The sequence below is a fragment of the Gymnogyps californianus genome, chromosome 14 (genome assembly GCF_018139145.2).
Source record: "Gymnogyps californianus isolate 813 chromosome 14, ASM1813914v2, whole genome shotgun sequence".
Classification (NCBI taxonomy): domain Eukaryota; kingdom Metazoa; phylum Chordata; class Aves; order Accipitriformes; family Cathartidae; genus Gymnogyps; species Gymnogyps californianus.
Genome location: NC_059484.1, coordinates 20,608,107 through 20,625,063, shown reverse-complemented (window position 1 = coordinate 20,625,063; position 16,957 = coordinate 20,608,107). Strand labels below are relative to the sequence as shown.

Genomic DNA, 16,957 nt, shown 5'->3' with positions numbered 1-16,957 from the left:
TCCTGAACTTACAGCAGAAAAAAACCACCTACATTTGTGTAAAATAGCTTGGCAGTAGTGTTGTCTCAGGCGCAGAGGAGCATGGCGTGGTGGCAACTCTTTGCCACCGCTTCAAAGAGAAAAGCCTACACTAGCAAAAGGTGTGTGGATGCCGGGGGGAGCAGAGTCCAACGCTCCTTGTCACACTCCTTCACTGGAGTTGCTGCATTTTCCTGGTACCTGGACAAAATCATCACCTACATAGCAGCAAGACAGGGCTAAAACTTGGTTTAGCTCAGGTTGAGCTTATCTTCCACAGATTAGCCAAAGCCAAGGATATGTTAATTATGTTGATATATGTCAACACGTTCCCGAAATTGCATTTCATTAATCTTGATCTCCAATAAGCCACCGAGGGAACAAGCAGCACATACACCTCTCTGTCCCCACCTTTGTTCCTCCAATGTGCCTAGCTGGATTTTTTGCCCAGCCGTGGTTTCCAACTCGCCACCGTCTGACATGCCAAAAGGAAAATACAAACGATCTCGTCAGCTTTGAGCCATACGGTGGCTCAAACGACAAGCCATGCCTTCCCCAAACCAAGTCAGAAAAGCTCATAAAGAAGAGTGATTTCCCCGCAGTGCCTAATTTAAAGACATTTATTGGCCTATGCTTTACGCCCAGCCCCAGCAGCAGGTGATGAGCTTGGTGCTGGAGCTGCAATTCAGGCGGAGGCTGCGGGTGTTGCAGGCTGACAGAGGAGAGCGCACCAAGTCCGGCCGGAGCCAGGGCAGGTCCTCTGATACGAAGCTATAAGCTCACGAAAGCCCACCTGGACTCAGAAGGCATAAGCACTTTGTGATGAAAAAGACTATCCATGCAGAAGATAAGAAGAGGCAAAAGCAAAGCAAAGCAGGGCGCTGACCTCCACAAACATCGACAGGCAGACGCGGGAGCCAGCAGTTGAAATAAGAGAGAAATTAAGCTGCCTATGGACCTAAAAACCCCACAAGGCCAATCCAAATCACTCCTCTATTTTTGCATCTACCGGAACAGGTTTTAAACAGTGCCGTGACAGACCACCTCCGTAGCGTATAAAGGTGGCCAAGCCCAGGGACTGCCCACGCTGAGCCCCACCGGACTGAATGGCCGTACCAGAGGCTGTGAGGAGCGCGGACCTGAGCTGATGGAGTGTGGTCTAACACTAAGTCTTATTATTTCCAAACATTTTCTGCCCAAGGCTGAAGTCTGAAAATAAGCTCCATAAGCCTAACAAATCAGTGTCAATTGTCTGCCTAATCCCAGAGCTAGCTACCTGCCAATATTGAATTAAAGTCCCTATCAGCCAAGAAACTGGAAGTGTTTCATCTAAAGAGGAAGGGAGATGAATGGCAGAATCTGAAACTCTTGCTTTATTTTATTTCCTCCTTTTTAAAAGGCTGATACTGTATTTTGCTTCATGTTTTTAAAAGCTTATGTGAAGGATTCTTCGCTGTGAGATTTAATTTGGTCTTACAGCTACAACAGAAGAACCACCCATCAGCTAAAGCGTGTTTCTTCTCCATCACACAGAAGGCAGAAGAGCCACTTGGCAAACCGCCGGCACAGCCGGGCAGGAGGGGGTCACAGCCAGCCACGCTCTCGTTGCAGACCACCGACATCCCCCTCGCAGCACAGCCCCGGCCCCTGCCACCGGCCCCGGCCCCTGGCTGCATCTCCCTCTGCTGGCACCGTGGCCCAGCTCCCGACGACGAGAGCGCTACCGTTAATAAACCAAACCAACAACTTCTCTCCAAGACGCCCAAAACTACCTTCCTGGAAAGGAGGGGCTTAAGGGAGAGCCGGACTCATACGTTTTTTGCCATCCTCCCTTTGCTAAACAACAAACTCTCCCATCGCTGAACTCCTCAGCCAGTCTCAGTTCCCTCTCTTCCAGCTCAAGAACCAGCAACAGGTCGAAGTGAGTTTGAGTTTTCACCACTTACTTACCCAAACTCTTGTGGGTTTAATGAAAAGTAAGTCAGGCAGAGCCGCGGGAGCCTCACCGAGGCCTCTCCAGCTTCTCCGGGCTCTCCTCCAGGAAAGGCTACACCTTGCCAGAGAGCAGAGCAGCAGCTTCTGGCTGATAACCTGATCTAGGGCACCTTGGTAACAGTTATCCGCAGGGACCGCAGAAGTGATGACAAAAGCACTCTGCATAACAAAATACGAGCAAAGTGCCAAAACACTGTTTATAATGAAGAACTGATAAGGAACAAAATGGTGTATTTGCCATGTTAACGACACTTGTTTCACAGTATCCACTGGGTTCCTGGGTCAGTTGTGGACAAAAATGTGAATGTTTAACAACGAAATAATCACTGTAATTATCTAATCTGCTCTCTTGCATGATCCTGTCTGTTGAACATGATAATTTTTGACTTACACACAGCTTTGTATGATGAACTTCAGTGAAAATTTTAGAAAGATATTTGACTTCGATCAACAGATTTCAAGTAATGGAAAATTCACTGTCCCCCTTAACTTCTTATGGTTAAATTGCTCTCAGTCTTAAAAAATATTCACTGTTTCCATTTTGAATGTGTCTAGCTTCAATTTCCAGCTGTTAGATCTTATTATGTCTTTGCTTCATAGATGAATGACTCCTGCAGCATGCCTTCAGTGTTCCCGTTGTGCTTGGGGCTCCTCTGAGCCGTCTTTACCTCTTCCAATACATCTTTTGAGGCACGAGCACCGAAGTGACCACATACTTCAGGGGTCCCAGTCCCTCACCCCCGAGACAGCCACTTGCAAAAGGAAAGAGGCGCTTCCACCGAACGCGGGCGCAGCCAGCGCTCTGCGACGGGGAGGCTGCCGAAGGTGCCAGCTATTTCTGTGTCACAGCGGAGCTGTTTCTGTGTCACAGCTCAGGACACGATGCAGACGTGGTACTCGGCTCGGCTTGAGCTGCTGTTCAAGCCCTCATGCTTCAGCCTGACTTAGAACCTTGGCCCATCTCCGGACCACTAAGAAAGGAAACCTCACGTTATTCCTCAACTGACACGTGCAGCAGGGACAGCAAACACTGAATAAAATGGTAGTGGCTTCCCATAGGCACAGGAGATTACAGACTGTCAGGAGGAAACTTGAGAAAACATTGCTTCGCATGGGAATAAATAAATGCAGAAATAAATAAATGAACTCAGTTCCTCTTCTAGGCAAGGGGAGGACGGTACATGAAGCCTCCGGCAGCCAGGCGACTCTAGAGTCTAACAAGCAACTGCATAGTTAGCAGCAAATAAATTACCTAGGCTGAAATTTTTCAAAAGCTTTGATATCTGAGGCTCCACTGAAAGTCGTGTGATACACTATTTCCAGAGCACGCTTTGGTGCTACCACTGCTTCCTTAAACCCACGTGTATCGTTGTGACATCCTCCGAAATGAGAGTGCCTGATAATTAACGGTAACTCAATCAGAGGCAGACAAGCCCACACGTTTTGAGAGTCAGCAAAGTACACAGCAACCACTCCATCCACCCCGCAGTTTTAAGTCCTGGGGAGACGGGTTAACTCCAGCCTTCCCCTGCTCCTCGCTCCCCATGCTCACCCACCTGCCTGAGCAAAGCAAGCCGAGCCCCCGAGCACTTCCTCTGCTCACCAGGTTACTCTCCTGCTTTTTTAGCAAACTGGGACAGTTGCCTGTGCAACTGGCCAATTCCAGGAGCAGTCCGAGGCAAGGGTTGGGAGCGCATGGCCAGGAGGAACGGGAGAGCTGGAAATTGGGCTTACGCTGTAACATGAAGCAACAGCCTGAGCAGACACATTTCTGCCACTCCATGAGTAGGGATGGGGCACCGACTCTTTCACCTAAATACCTGGAGCATCAATTAGTGACAGAAATGGAAGGATGATCTTCAACATTTTTAAACTGCCGTGGTACATAATCCTCAGAAAAATGCAGAACCTCCTGGCCGAGTTTTCGTGTCTGTAAAAGGCTGAGTGCTTGAGGTCATCCAAAAAGGGTCGCCTTCTGGAGACGCAGGAGGGTGGCCACCCTTGCCACATGTGTTGCGCCCCGTGTGCTGGAGCGCATCTCAGCAGCTGATGACGGCGAGGACGCGGGTCAAGGAACATGAGAACGGGAACGCGCAGGGGCCCGTCAGGTGGGGAAGGGACAGCAACACTTTATACTCTGCTAATGCAGCCTCATTTCAAGTCCCTGGTTAAGGGCTTGGATGCCAGGCAATCTTCACACTCCCCATCAACGTGACAGCAGAGGAAACCGAAGCCTGATCCTGTTATGGGAATCGTCTCTTCCATTGACACCAATAAAATTGTATGGGAATGGCACGGGAATGACAATCCGTTAGTCACAATTAGCGCAAAAACTTTGTGAAGTGGGAAAGCAAGGAGCCGCAGCTCGGCACACTTACGCTTCTCGTTGGGCTGTGCCGTGTGGAAGAGCGTCAGCGGTCTCTCACTGCAGGAGGGAGGCTTCGAGTCCGTGCTCTTCTTGCGAGATAACAGCAGCTGCGAGTTCGATGGCGGAGTCTCTGGCACCGTGTTAAATATCTGTTAAAAATAATAAACAAGTTGTTCTTTGGCATCACCTCTTCGAACAGAACAGCTGCCTACCTGCCTGGTCTGCACCGCTCTGCGACCGCTCTGCAGAGCAGCGTCTAAGGAAGACCTGTGTTCAACAAAGCAACATTTTGGGTACAATTTCCTAAATTCCACATTCCCACCCTGTCTGCACTCCTTTTCTCTATTCATCACCCAAGATACCTGTTGCAAGATGTGAAGAACCCCGATACTCTGGCACTCTGCTGAGTTTTCGGGGGTGCGTGGTGCCCCAGCAGGTGATGGCGAGAGTGCCCCAGCCAAGACAAATCGGCGCGTCCCCACGCACGTTTCCCCGCAGCGCGGCCCTCGCCGCCCTGGCACCCAGTGATGCAGACCAGCTTGGGAAAGTCTTCGCAACTTCCAGCCGCAGCTGTCAGAAAACTGAGTAATCACATTTTTCTCAAGGGGATGGAATTTTAAAACCGCACAAACCTAAAGAGCAGCAGTTTTGTTTGTAGTTGATATTTGGTTATTTATCGGTTCTTTTCTGGAACCCCAGGCTCAGACAACAGCAGCGTTGCCTCAAGATCAGCGCTCTCAAGGTCTCCCTTCACTAGAGTGTATTGAACACCATCCCTCAGCGTCTTTCCCTGCTCTACCTGCCCCTGCCAGACAGCCGACCGGCGCTGCCAGGGGTTGCCAACAGGAAAACTGTATTTCAGAGGCAGCTCGCTGCCCGCCGCAGCACTGGGGTGACTCCTCCGGAGCACGCAGCCATTGCCGCCGGTCACCAGCAGCCCCTGCCTTGCAGAGAGCCATGAAATGCCGCCTGCCAGCTAGCAGGAGCGGCTGCCAGCAGTTAATTGGTTTGTTTCATGTAACGACAACAAAATCCTCACACACACACACAAACCCTCCATGCTGATTTCTGCAAATAAATGCTAAAGAGCCAAGACGCGTCAGCCAAAAATTTTAATGTCACATCTCTCCCCAAAAACATGAAGAGGCGGGTGTGAAGGGCAGTACTTATAGCCCTCGGAGAGGAACTAATGAACCGTTCTCAATGAATCAAACACCTCGTAGCTAAGGACATCACTCCCCAACCTTTCTATTTGTAGGGACTCGCTGCCCAGGCTCAGGTTCGGCTTCTGAGCCCGTAGACGGGGTGAGGCGCAGGAAGCAGCGATGAATCACTGTGCAAAACTCCTGCGCGCACGGCAGGCCCCGGCCCCGATCAAGTGAGCAGTTGAATTCAACTGTGCATAGTTGGGCACGCTGCGAAACAGATGGATGGATTATGGAGCCCTACTGCAGCCCTTCCTGGAGAGCTCTGCTGAGCTCATTCACACATTCCTCCTGGGCTTATGGATTAGCGGAGGGAGAAGCAGCCCAAGCCACGCTTTCTGCATGCAGCACCGCTCGTTTTCACCCAGCATGCGTCTGCCCGCAACCATTCCCACCTCCAAAGTGGCTGTTTCCTAGGCTCCCCACGGGAGTTTGGGGGCCGGCGGCTCTTCAGCCTCTCACACGGCTGCTGCTCCCCGCTCCCTGCACCCCAACAGCCCTCCCCAGCACCCCAACAGCCCACGCCAGCACCCCAACAGCCCTCCCCAGCACAGGCGCCGGCGCTCAGGCCAGCTCGCAGGTCCTGCTTAGAAGGGCTATTCGTAGTGCATTGCTTACCATGCTAAAACATTACACAGCTGCACATGCTTCAGGTGCCTGTCCCGGCTGCTGGGACCCGTGCCGTGAACCCTTCGCTCTACGTGCTAAATACAGCTTCTCTGGGGCGGGATCCTCAGCACCCAGGGGCCAAAATCGGGACCAAAATCGGGACCAGGGGCACCTTGCCTGCCCTGGGCTCCGTTCCCCATACCCAGCACGGCCACTGCCTGCTTTAACATGCTCTTGCTTCCCAACTGCTATTCAACAGTAAATTCTACTTGGGAAATATAATGAAATATATAAATCAAGCATGATAAAAGTATTGATTTATGAATTGCATTTTATGCAATGATTTCCCACAGCACACTTGAAAATAAACTTCCAGGTTTTCATTTCCTTTTTTGGTCTTTAATAAGAGAAGATATATATGCTCTTAAATTATGAACTCAGTGGCTAAAACCAGCCTCAGCTTATAAGGAGGCTGCATTTTTAAATGCAGCTGGAACTTTGTTATGAAACAATTTTTCTAAAAAGCTTCAGCACCTGAGATCTTGCACACTCCAACTTATCAGAACCAACTTTGTATTTCAGTTGAAACACCTCATCGGCCCAAATATCCACACCACAGACAGCCCTGCACTGCACCCTCACGCCGCACGCTCTCCGGCCGCGCTCGCGGAGGCAGGGAGATGTTCAGGCAGCGCAGGAGGCAGGGGACAGGCAGCCTGCGCCCAGCAGCACACGCACCCCACCATCTCCTCCCGCCTGCTCTTCCCATCGCGGGCTCTGATGTGCTCGTGCTCCACTCGAGCCCTTGGGTTTACAGCCTGCACTTTCAGGCACTGACACAACTGCAACTGTAAGGGCTCAGTAAATACGCTTCTGGCTATATTATAAACTTCTTTTATTAAGCCACAACCTCTTCCACGAGCACCCTTCGCTCCTCGAGCAGCGAGCTCCCCAGAGGAACACCCGCTGCCCCAGTGGCACGGCCGGCAGCCCATGCTGCGGCAGGATGGAGAGCCGCGGCTCTGGCCAGCACGCCGTGGTGACGACAGCATGACGTGGCCTCCTGATGAAGCAGAAACACCAGTGTTTCTCCAGGATGGCCTTCAGCCACAAATCTCCTCGGTGTCCCAAGCCCACTACGGCATCTCCACCGAGATAAAGCCGCAGAGGGGGGAGCAGAAGCAATGTGGAGGCGGAGGCAGGGCTATTAAAAGCCGCTCTCTCTACCACCTCTGAGCGGCACAAAGCACACAGGCTAAATTTAGCCACTCACAATGGAGAAAAGTCAATTAACAGCTACATTTAAAAAAGCACAACGCTGATTTTGAAGGTCTAAGGAGAGACGCCAAGAACTGTAAGATAAATAGCTCACTGTAGATGCGACTTCACCATTATTGCGTACCAGGAAACGGCACAGATCTCTTCAGCAGCAAGGGAAACTGGCACTGCTGGACCAGAGCCTCCAACTCCATCTCCCTCAGCTCAGACATCGCTTGCACAAAACCCTCACTCTTCTTCACAGGAAAGTGTCTCAGGTTCGTTTCATTTTTTAATTTAACAAGAATAGCCGAGACATGCTCCTCACTACGCAAACCTGTGTTATAGCTTTCGCAGTCAGAGAGTCCAATTAATGGGGAGAAAGAGACAGTTTAATAGCTGGAGTGGGAGAGCAGCAGCCAGGATTCATAAATCACATTTACAGCCGTACCATGCTCGCTCGCTCAGCCTGATGCAAGCAGCAATTTCACAGCTCCACACCACCTTCTCCCGTCTGCAAAACGGCAAAGACCCGGCAGCACCTCGTCTCAGACGGTAGTTAAAAGGCTTTTTTTAATACCTCTCCCACCTCTGAATGAAACACACCCAGGTGCTGCCACATCCTTTATCCTGCACCTCTTCCAGAGAGACCGGTCCGTGGCCCCATCACCAGTGCTGAGGACCGGGGGTGTCTCCCCAGTACTGACAGCGGCTCTGTGCAAGGAGAGGGATGAGGCACGCGTGCTTTCCACGGGTTTCAGAGGAATTGCTCCCCACTGCCAGGCCGCCCATGCTTGCACCAGGGGTGCTGGTGGGGCCAGGGATGGTGCTCCCTCCGTCAGAGCCCTCCTTCCCTCCCCGCACCCTGGCACGCACTGGAGATCTCCTTGTGCTTGGTGTTAATTACCCCATTATGCCCATTTTATTACAAGGAAGGTGAAAACCAGACGGGTTAGGTATCCTGCCCAAATCAGAGGGATGCAATCCAACAGCATATAAACGTCCAACCCCGGTCTCTGCTCCAGCCAACAGCTTGGTGTATTCCCATGCACAAAGCTGCATCTGGACTCGCTCAAGGAACGCGGAGAACAAGAAGCTGCTGTGACATTCAAAATGTCGGTGGTACTAAGTCTTACACAAGGGCCAGCTAAAACTGCCAACAGGATCACTAAACGTTTCAGCTAATTACAGAAAAGAAGAAAACGAAGACGAGGTGCTGAGGGCTTTGACTTTTGTATTAGTCCTTACCGTTCACTGAGGTTAGTGTTTGGGTCTGTGTAATTCCCTGCATAAACTAGTTTCCTACTTGTCATCAATACTGGCTGCATTAACATTTCACCTGGTCAGTCTTTTGTCTGGAGGGAACATCATCAAGACAGTAAATCGATCTCTTAATTTTGTAACACTTCAGAACAATGGCCTTTTCCAGAGAGCCATAAAAATTTAAGCTTTGGAAAAGAATATGGAGGGACATCTGCAATTGTCAGATGTAGTAATATTTCAATATTACTTTTGGCTAACATTTAATTTTTAAATCAGAAATATGGTGTTACATGGCAACCACTTCAGTAACCAGGCATACAACACAGCATCCTTTTTTTTTTTTTGCACAGGATACACTCTTGGTTTGCCTGTCATGGCAACATCCAGAGCCATAGGAGAAAAATCATTTTATCCATTTGATTATATATCACCAGGATATATTTTATAACACATTACCTCAATGTATTGTATTCACAAACATACACAGAAAAGGCTGAGAATTGCTAATGGATGTATCTTATTAAGTAGCAATTTGACATTTTGTTGGTTTGTTGGGTAGCATTGGGCAGCCGAGAGCCGGGCACATTGCTCCCGCTCGGCTTTTCCAGGGTTCCTGTTTGCTGCGTTGGAACATCTGGCAGGGAAATGGAGCTGCCGTCCCCTCCTCCCCAAGCCCCAATGCTACACTCGTCCCAGTGCTGCCCCACATTTCCAGAAGATCTGGTGTCAGCACAGCCCATGGGAGATCACCCAAAGTGCAGCGGTTCCCAGTGACAGCTGTAAGCAGAGACAAACGCAAGGGCTGCGATGCCTTGATGCGCAGAGACCTTCTCGAGGACAACATGTCTGAGAAGCTTTAAAAACCGCCTCAGAGTTTACTGCTGTTATTGCGAGTATAACAAACAATTTGGATCCGAGACTTGGAAACCTGTTAAATCTCCAGAAACGATTTAAATTTTTGGATTACACACAGTGTTTAATGGTCTGTGTCGGACGCTCTGGCAACATAGAGCAAACCATAATTTACCAGTCATTCCGGGAACCTTCAGAAAGTCCCTGTTTTGCTGACTACGATTCCAAACTGCACCTCGCTCCCGAGGCACATCGGAAACATTGCGCGCGCAGGGCACACGTTAATCCAGAGGTACTGCCAAAGGGAGCACAAGTTCATGTTCATCAGTGAAGACACTGGACATCGGCACCATATCCTGCAGCATCTTTCTCTGATACTTTCATGGCTTCGGGACAAATGTTTTTCCCCAGGGGGAATCTCAGGTGGAAGATGAGCCAAATCTCAGGTGGGGTGACTGCAAATGCAGGCAAGCGAGCAGGGAACACTGACTAACCCCCCCGAAACCCTCTCCACTGCCCCGGCAATCAGATAAGCCTACTGAAGCAACCGTGTAAACAAGCTGCCAGCAGTCATTCAGACCAAGAGATGTCATCACCAAGCTTGCTTTTATTTTTTTGGTTACACAATGACAACAGTAATTTTGACGGGAGAGGCATTCCACTTACCTGGGGGAAATATAATGTAATACCAGACAGTTGCTGATTGCCAGGAACCATTCAAATCAATTACATTTTCCCTGCAAATGTACTTAATCATAAACAGTGTCTGTGAGTCACCGGTGTAAAACAATATAAAGCACCAGCAGCACAAGCGCAGGCAACTTGCATATTGCTAATCACCTACGGCAGCTCCTGTGGGGAACCTTCAATGAGCTCGAATCAATTCAAATTAAGAAATACACTGAAACGAAACAGTCCTAAAGCGGGAGCTGAACCGGCACTAACACTGCATTTAAGAGATTTTCCTCTCCCGGAGTTACCTCCTCCTATCTCCCTCCTTCCCAGGATCTCTTCCCGAGAGCCCTGGAGAAATGGGGACACGGGTTCACAGGCGTTTCGCTGGCAGCATCCTTGAGCGAAGTGGCAGCCGCAGATGGACCTGGCCCCGTGAGCCCTGCGAGCCCCGCCAGAGCAGCTCAGCACCCTGCAACTTCAGCCCTCGCTGCACCCGAGCGCCCCGGGCAGCAGGTACACCCACCCGCAGAATTAATTGGCGACGAATGTATGTAACCAACTTGCAGATTCACCCTTCTGCTGGTGCCATAAATCACTTCTAAGGAGGGGGAACCATCAAAGCACCAGGACACCCTGGGGTAGGAGCTGTAATTTGGCTGGTGAGCAGAGACGAGCCCTGCAGCCCACCCAGATGCGATCATTGCAGAAATCTGTCATCGATTCCTCCACAGATGCCAGCTGATGGAGGGCTCGGCTGGCACAGCAAGAGACTCGGTTCCGGCAGAAAAAAAATCAATGTCTAAAGACGTCTTTCTGTAGGGGCCCGCGAGGGAAGGGCTCCATAAAGCACAGCGAGGGAAAGGGAGATAAAACACACTCGTAGCGACACCGTGCTGCTCGTGACGCTGGCGGCAGAGCCAAAGAGCTCATCACCACCAGGGAGAGGCAGTGGATAATTCCCTGTACCGACACAGAGATGACAGACAGATGGAGGTGAACATCAAAGGCCAACACGAGGTTTCGTGCCGGTTCCTCCACCCAGGACCAGGGCTGGGGGAGCTGGGCTTTGCTCACCACCACGGGTACATCACCGCTGCTTGCATGGCCCTCTGTACAGCAGCTCATAATCAAGCCATCATTGCCATAACATTCCATGCAGAGGAGAAGAAAATAGCTCCTCCGTCCTAAATAAATACCATGGCCTTTAGGTGCCCGTGGAAGCAATTTCTCCAAGAACATACCACAACAGACACTGTCTCCCCGTCCCTGCTGGCTGCACATTTGATGCCCCTTTGCAGCCCCATGCAGACGTGCCCCGGGACTGCTGCCCACACTGCACGTACCAGAGGCTCAGCCTTGCGCCTTAACCTGCAAGAAACCTGTTCAAGACATCTACAAGCAAAGCCCCACGCCAGAGCTGTGATGCCACCCTGCCACGGCAGCCACGGCCAGGGCCAAGCCTGCCTCTACTTCTTTCTTCGCAGCCTCAATGCACAAATCAGTTACTTCTTTCCAATCAAAACCAGATGAACAAAAGATTGTAATCAGGGAACTGTTTGAATTTAGAGGAAAATGGCATTTTTTTAGCGCTGCCGTTTGCAGGCTGGCACCCCACGCGGCCGGCCGGGAGGGACAGCCAGCGCCATGGCCCCACCAAGCCGCCTCTGCTCCACTGACAGACGAGAACATCCGTACGGCCGACAAACACAAATACATCATAATTTAGGAGATCAAGGTTGTGGATCAAGCCAGTGCTTGAATAAACCCAGATTTAGTCAGAAAAGCAGGAAGCCAGCCTCGGCGTGCATCTCGTGCTAGTTTCTTTTAGCGCTCATCTCTCTTGAAACTAAGGACAAATTCCTATTAAGCAATGGAAAGGGGAAAGAAAGGGGGATTTCTGTAATGGAGACACGGATATGCCGACTCACACAGAGATGACCATAAAAAAGGCTGGTTACCAGCAGCGCTGGTTATGCAACTACAGCCCAAGAACCGTCAGTTTTGGAGCCTCTACGCCATACCCCGAGCCACGGCGATCGGTGGTCGGAGTGCCTGGGAGGTGCCAGCCGCTGCCCTCCCCGGCACAACCCCACCGTCCGCAGCGAAGCCGCCTCCGCCGGTGCCGCTGGCCACGGGGAGCAAGGGGGGCCCCTGTGAGAGGGGGCTGCGGTTTGTAAAGAGAGACAAATTTGTTTCACACATTAATTGCACTGAAAGAAGCAAGTAAGCCATTACCTTCTCATGGTTTTCTATTAAAATTTCAATCACGATGTTCTGAAACTTGATGTCCATAATGGCAGCGACAGTTTCCTCTTGAGGTCGAAGCAATGTTGGCCCAAATACCACACCCAGATTAGCAACAGTCATCAGGTTCTGCTTGTGATTATTTGCAACTCTAGAAAAAAAAAAAAGAAAAAAAAGAAAAAAAAGTAGGTGATAGAACTAATCCGCACAGAAACCCCCTCCCTGCCTCACGGCTGGCACAAAGCTTACAATGCTGTTTACATTTTTTACACTCCTGGTGAGCTTCTTGAAGGCTCAGCCATGTGGAAAAGTACAAATTTAACTATTGTGTTACTAGAGACCTTTCAGCCTCACTGAATTGACTAATCCCATAAAAACCCAACACTACGCTGGCCGCTGAGTCTCATGTTGCAAACCACTCCCAGGAAAACATCTTGAATCATTAATGCTTAAAACCCTTCTAAAAACAAATTGTTGGACCTCTGACACACGCTGCTCTCCAACTGAATCAGTGACCTAATATGTTCCAAAATCCAATTCCTTCTCACCCATTTAAGCTTTTGCCTGCACCAGAGGTCAGCCCCATCCAGCCATACCAAAACAGGCTGGAAGGCAAAGATCGGGCTTTACCCCCGGACCCACGTGCACGCACACACGCCCTTCTCCGCCCCGCCGAGGAATCCACCCGACGTGGACACCCGCTCTCCCAGGGACCCACTGACACTCGAGCCTTCCTCCCTGTCGTCTCCATCTATTTTTATGTTCGCAAGTATTGCAGCCCAGTGGGAGCAGATCAGTTCAGCAAAGTGAAACAGCTCGCGCTGAGGACCTGGCACCCTGGCTAATGTGCGTTTGGGGGGGTTACTCTGGAGTAGCTCCAGTCTGGCCCCTGGTCTTAGTGGTGCAAAGCATCACCAGCCCTAATGGGGCACATCCTCTGCCCTGGCTCAGCCCCAGAGAGCCCCGAGGGCATGCTGCGATGTGGGACGCAGCCCAGAGGTCCCCGGGCCGTGTCTGAGTGTGAGTGCCGGGGCACCCGGGTGTGTGTTCAGGCATGAACCAACCTCGCCGGGTACCGCGGACGCCGGCTGAGTCACGTGCCGGAGTCACACAACGACACGTAACGCAACGACACGTGCGCGGGTGATGCAACGAGGACCTGCGGTGGAAGCCCTACAGCCCCATCTCTGCAACTCTTTCTTGTGGTTTTCTCCTGACCTCTTCAACCAGGAAACTCGATGACTTCAGGCAGCGCAATCACAATTTGAGCTTAAGGGGGTTTTTCAGTGTCTTTTCCCTTTACTCTTTCTCTCCCGTTTCCCCTGGACAAATGCACCAGGCTAGCACAAAGCGAAGCTGAGACTCAGATCTTGCTGGATTGTCCAAAAAAGTTATTGCCATGAGCTTTTATTGTTGATCTCAGGGCCAAGACACCACAGTGCTCATTTGTGTGCACGCTTAGCTTATTTCAGCACAGTGTAAGCTAGGGCTGGCTTAAAAGAAAAGATGCTTTCCATCCTTTTTCATCCAAATCTCACTTGATACAGCAAAGAACTCTTCATTCCTCATCCCTGTATGTGGCTCCTCAGGCAGCAGCAGAGGACCTCATCACTGAGGGATGCTGAGGGGCTCAGGACTGCTGGCTTAGCTCCCCCGCAACAGCAACTTCAGCCCTATTTACCGCCCAGGCAAGAAGTCTCAGCCCTGGTGCGTGTTACATCCCTGGAGAATATGCAGAGCTGTCACCTCCACCAAGTCTGGGCTTGGGTTACCACTTCAAAGGTGCAGAGGTCCTGGCGAAAGTCCCTTGGGAGCTTGTGGGACCTCCCTCTTACCTGTAACTTCCCCCACTGTCAGGAAGCTCTGAATAATTTATCACAAGTGTCCGAGAAATCTCCCATGTCAGTAAACTTCAGCGCTGCGGGAGATGGGCTGCCCCAGAGAAAGGCTCCGGTTACAGAGACGATAACCTGAGGAGGAAGGAGCCCCGGGCCGGCGGCGAGGCGATGCACTGCCCGGCGGGGCTGCGGCCACCCCGCTCTCCCCATCGCCTCCACCCAGCCCGGCTGGCCGTCCCCGTCCCCGGGTGGGTGCAGAGCCTCTCCCCGTCCTCACCGACGGCAAGAGCAGGCCAAGCTGCACACACAGCGATGCCAGCACCAGCCTGCCCCGACCGGCGGAGCTGGTAGGATAGAAGCAAACTTTCTTTAGGGGGGGGTCACAACCTCACGGAGCGGAGAAAAAGGCAGAAGAAGTCCAATAGGAAACAAATTCTTACTTAGGAAAAAACTTGCTTACTTACAGGAAAAAAACCTCCTACTTACATAGGGATTCAAACCTTTTCCCCCACTCCAGCCCACCTCAAGACATCTATAAATGCCACCGACGTTTTTACATTGCAACAACATCTGTATTTCAGACACATGTTCACAGGTTCCTATTTGGATTTTGAAAAACGTAGCTGTAACTCAAATAGTTTTGAAAAGTACTAATAAAATAATAATTTTAATGATCTTCTGTGGTTAGTAAAACAATGTTCATTTATAAAAAAACAACTGAATTGATCCAAGTCTTACAAAATTAGGTCCCTCCATTTCTCATTACCGTTACCATGTAATACATCACTCTAATAAACTGCATTGTCATTGACTCATTACGGCTAGGCAGCTGTGCACGGTCCTGTTAATTATTTCAGACTAAACTATTAATGGCTTCCCAACCAGGACACGGTCCTGCAGCACCAGCCGCAGACCCGGCTCTGCCCTTTGCCCGAGGAATGCCCACGCGCCCAGACACGCGCGCTGGCCCTCGCCTCCGTCCCGCCGTCAGCACCAAACTCCTCTTTACTGTGTTGGCTTTGAATTTGTAAAGTGTGGAAGCCATTCTGCAACTGTGCCAGTCCAGCTCCTTTCTGGAATAAACCCGGGTGGCACATGAACTTCTGATCATGTACCATGGTACATGGGTACTTTTCCAGCAGTAATCTTCACAACGCTCGGTTACCAAAGCTATGCTACAAAACATGATTCACCTTTCACATCCTTCGAATTCCACATCCATTATCCACATGGTAATTTACTATAAATTATACCTCTTCATCATCCTTTGTACTAGAAAATAATGCCGCAATTTCTAAAGATGGGGTGTTCTCATCCCAAAGTGTGCTTAATGTTGGTGCTTTTCGGCAGGCATCGTTAGTGCCATTCCTGAGCTGCCCTTCAGAAGGTTTCCAAGTATTCGCTGTATTTTCCTTTTAACCTGCTGTTTCTTTCTGGACCTCAGCGTACTCTGAAAGCAATTGCACTAATATTAATTTAGGTGGGTCCTTTTTCAGTTCTCTCTCCATCCATGCTTTGCAGAAGTCACTTCCAGCACAAGCAGGAGGTGGTAAGCAACAACTAATGGAGGAATGTGCAGAACAACCTCTTAACTCCTGCTTGGTGCTTGCAACGTGCTGGGCTATCCCTGACTTTTGGACTGTTCCTCCTCCTCATGGCACACAACCGTTCCCACGTGTCTCTGGGATCAGCGGGAGATCAGCCCGGCAGCGTGGGACAGTTTGCGGAGCCCCTCGACCGGGGGAATATCTGCACTCAGCAATGCATCACCAACAAGCAGCCCTGCAAAGGGACTTTGTTCCGTGAAGACCTGACCCACTTGGTGCAAACCCAGGAGGTGTGCTGGCTACTGCAGGCACCCAGCCAAAGGAGCTGGAGACCGAGCTCTGCCACCCCGAGGGGACACCCCGGGCCGGGAGCCGAGGGCTCCCGTGGGAGCGCTGTCCCTGCAGCTGAACAGGCAGGTCGTGTTTCCTGGGGGTGTCCGTGGACGCCTGCTCACTTTACATTCACTTTCAGAAAAACAAAGGAGAATGGGAGCGGAGTAAATCCATGTTGTGTGTTAAATTAGATTATGCCTGGGTTGCTTGGATACTGTATAATCACCGGCATGACCAAACATAATTTAATACAGAGTAATTGGTAGTCAAGCTTCAGTGCAGAGAAAGCATAGAGGAACAGTAAATATTTCTTTGTTGCACTGGCTTGCAATCAGCATCGTGTAACAGAGGAGAAATGCAGCGGAGCCGGGGGTGCTGCAGGCTGTGGGAAGTGCTGCGCCGGCCCTCTTCTATTTTACAGACGTTACTGATTTACGTTTCTTCAGCCTGGCCAACAGCTCATATTTATTTTCATAGAAATGCAATTAAAGAACTCATTTGCTTCTCCAGCAACCTACAGAGAAACCCGTATCGTGGCAGCGGCGGCGAACGCTCGGCTGCAGCACATGGGAGCTGCCCACTCCTCCCAGTAACACGGCCGAGACCCAGCACCAGCCCAGCGCTGGAGGCCGAGCAGCAGCTGCAGGCACCGCAGCTTAACGCCACGCACAGAGCCGAGGGCGACAAAAAACGTACCAACCTGAGACTTCTGGGCTGCGAACTGGCATCAGGGGGATTATTTAACACTGGTCC

The 16,957-nt window shown here is 50.8% G+C and overlaps 1 protein-coding gene across 1 annotated transcript in view; it reads right to left on the bottom strand.

The window, feature by feature from the left end:
* ARHGAP26 (Rho GTPase activating protein 26) overlaps positions 1 to 16,957 on the bottom strand; it is a 157,051-nt gene that overhangs the window by 36,862 nt on the left and 103,232 nt on the right. The window contains 2 exon segments of the mRNA XM_050905360.1: positions 4,392 to 4,530; positions 12,478 to 12,637. Coding sequence (XP_050761317.1) covers positions 4,392 to 4,530; positions 12,478 to 12,637 — 299 coding nt within the window.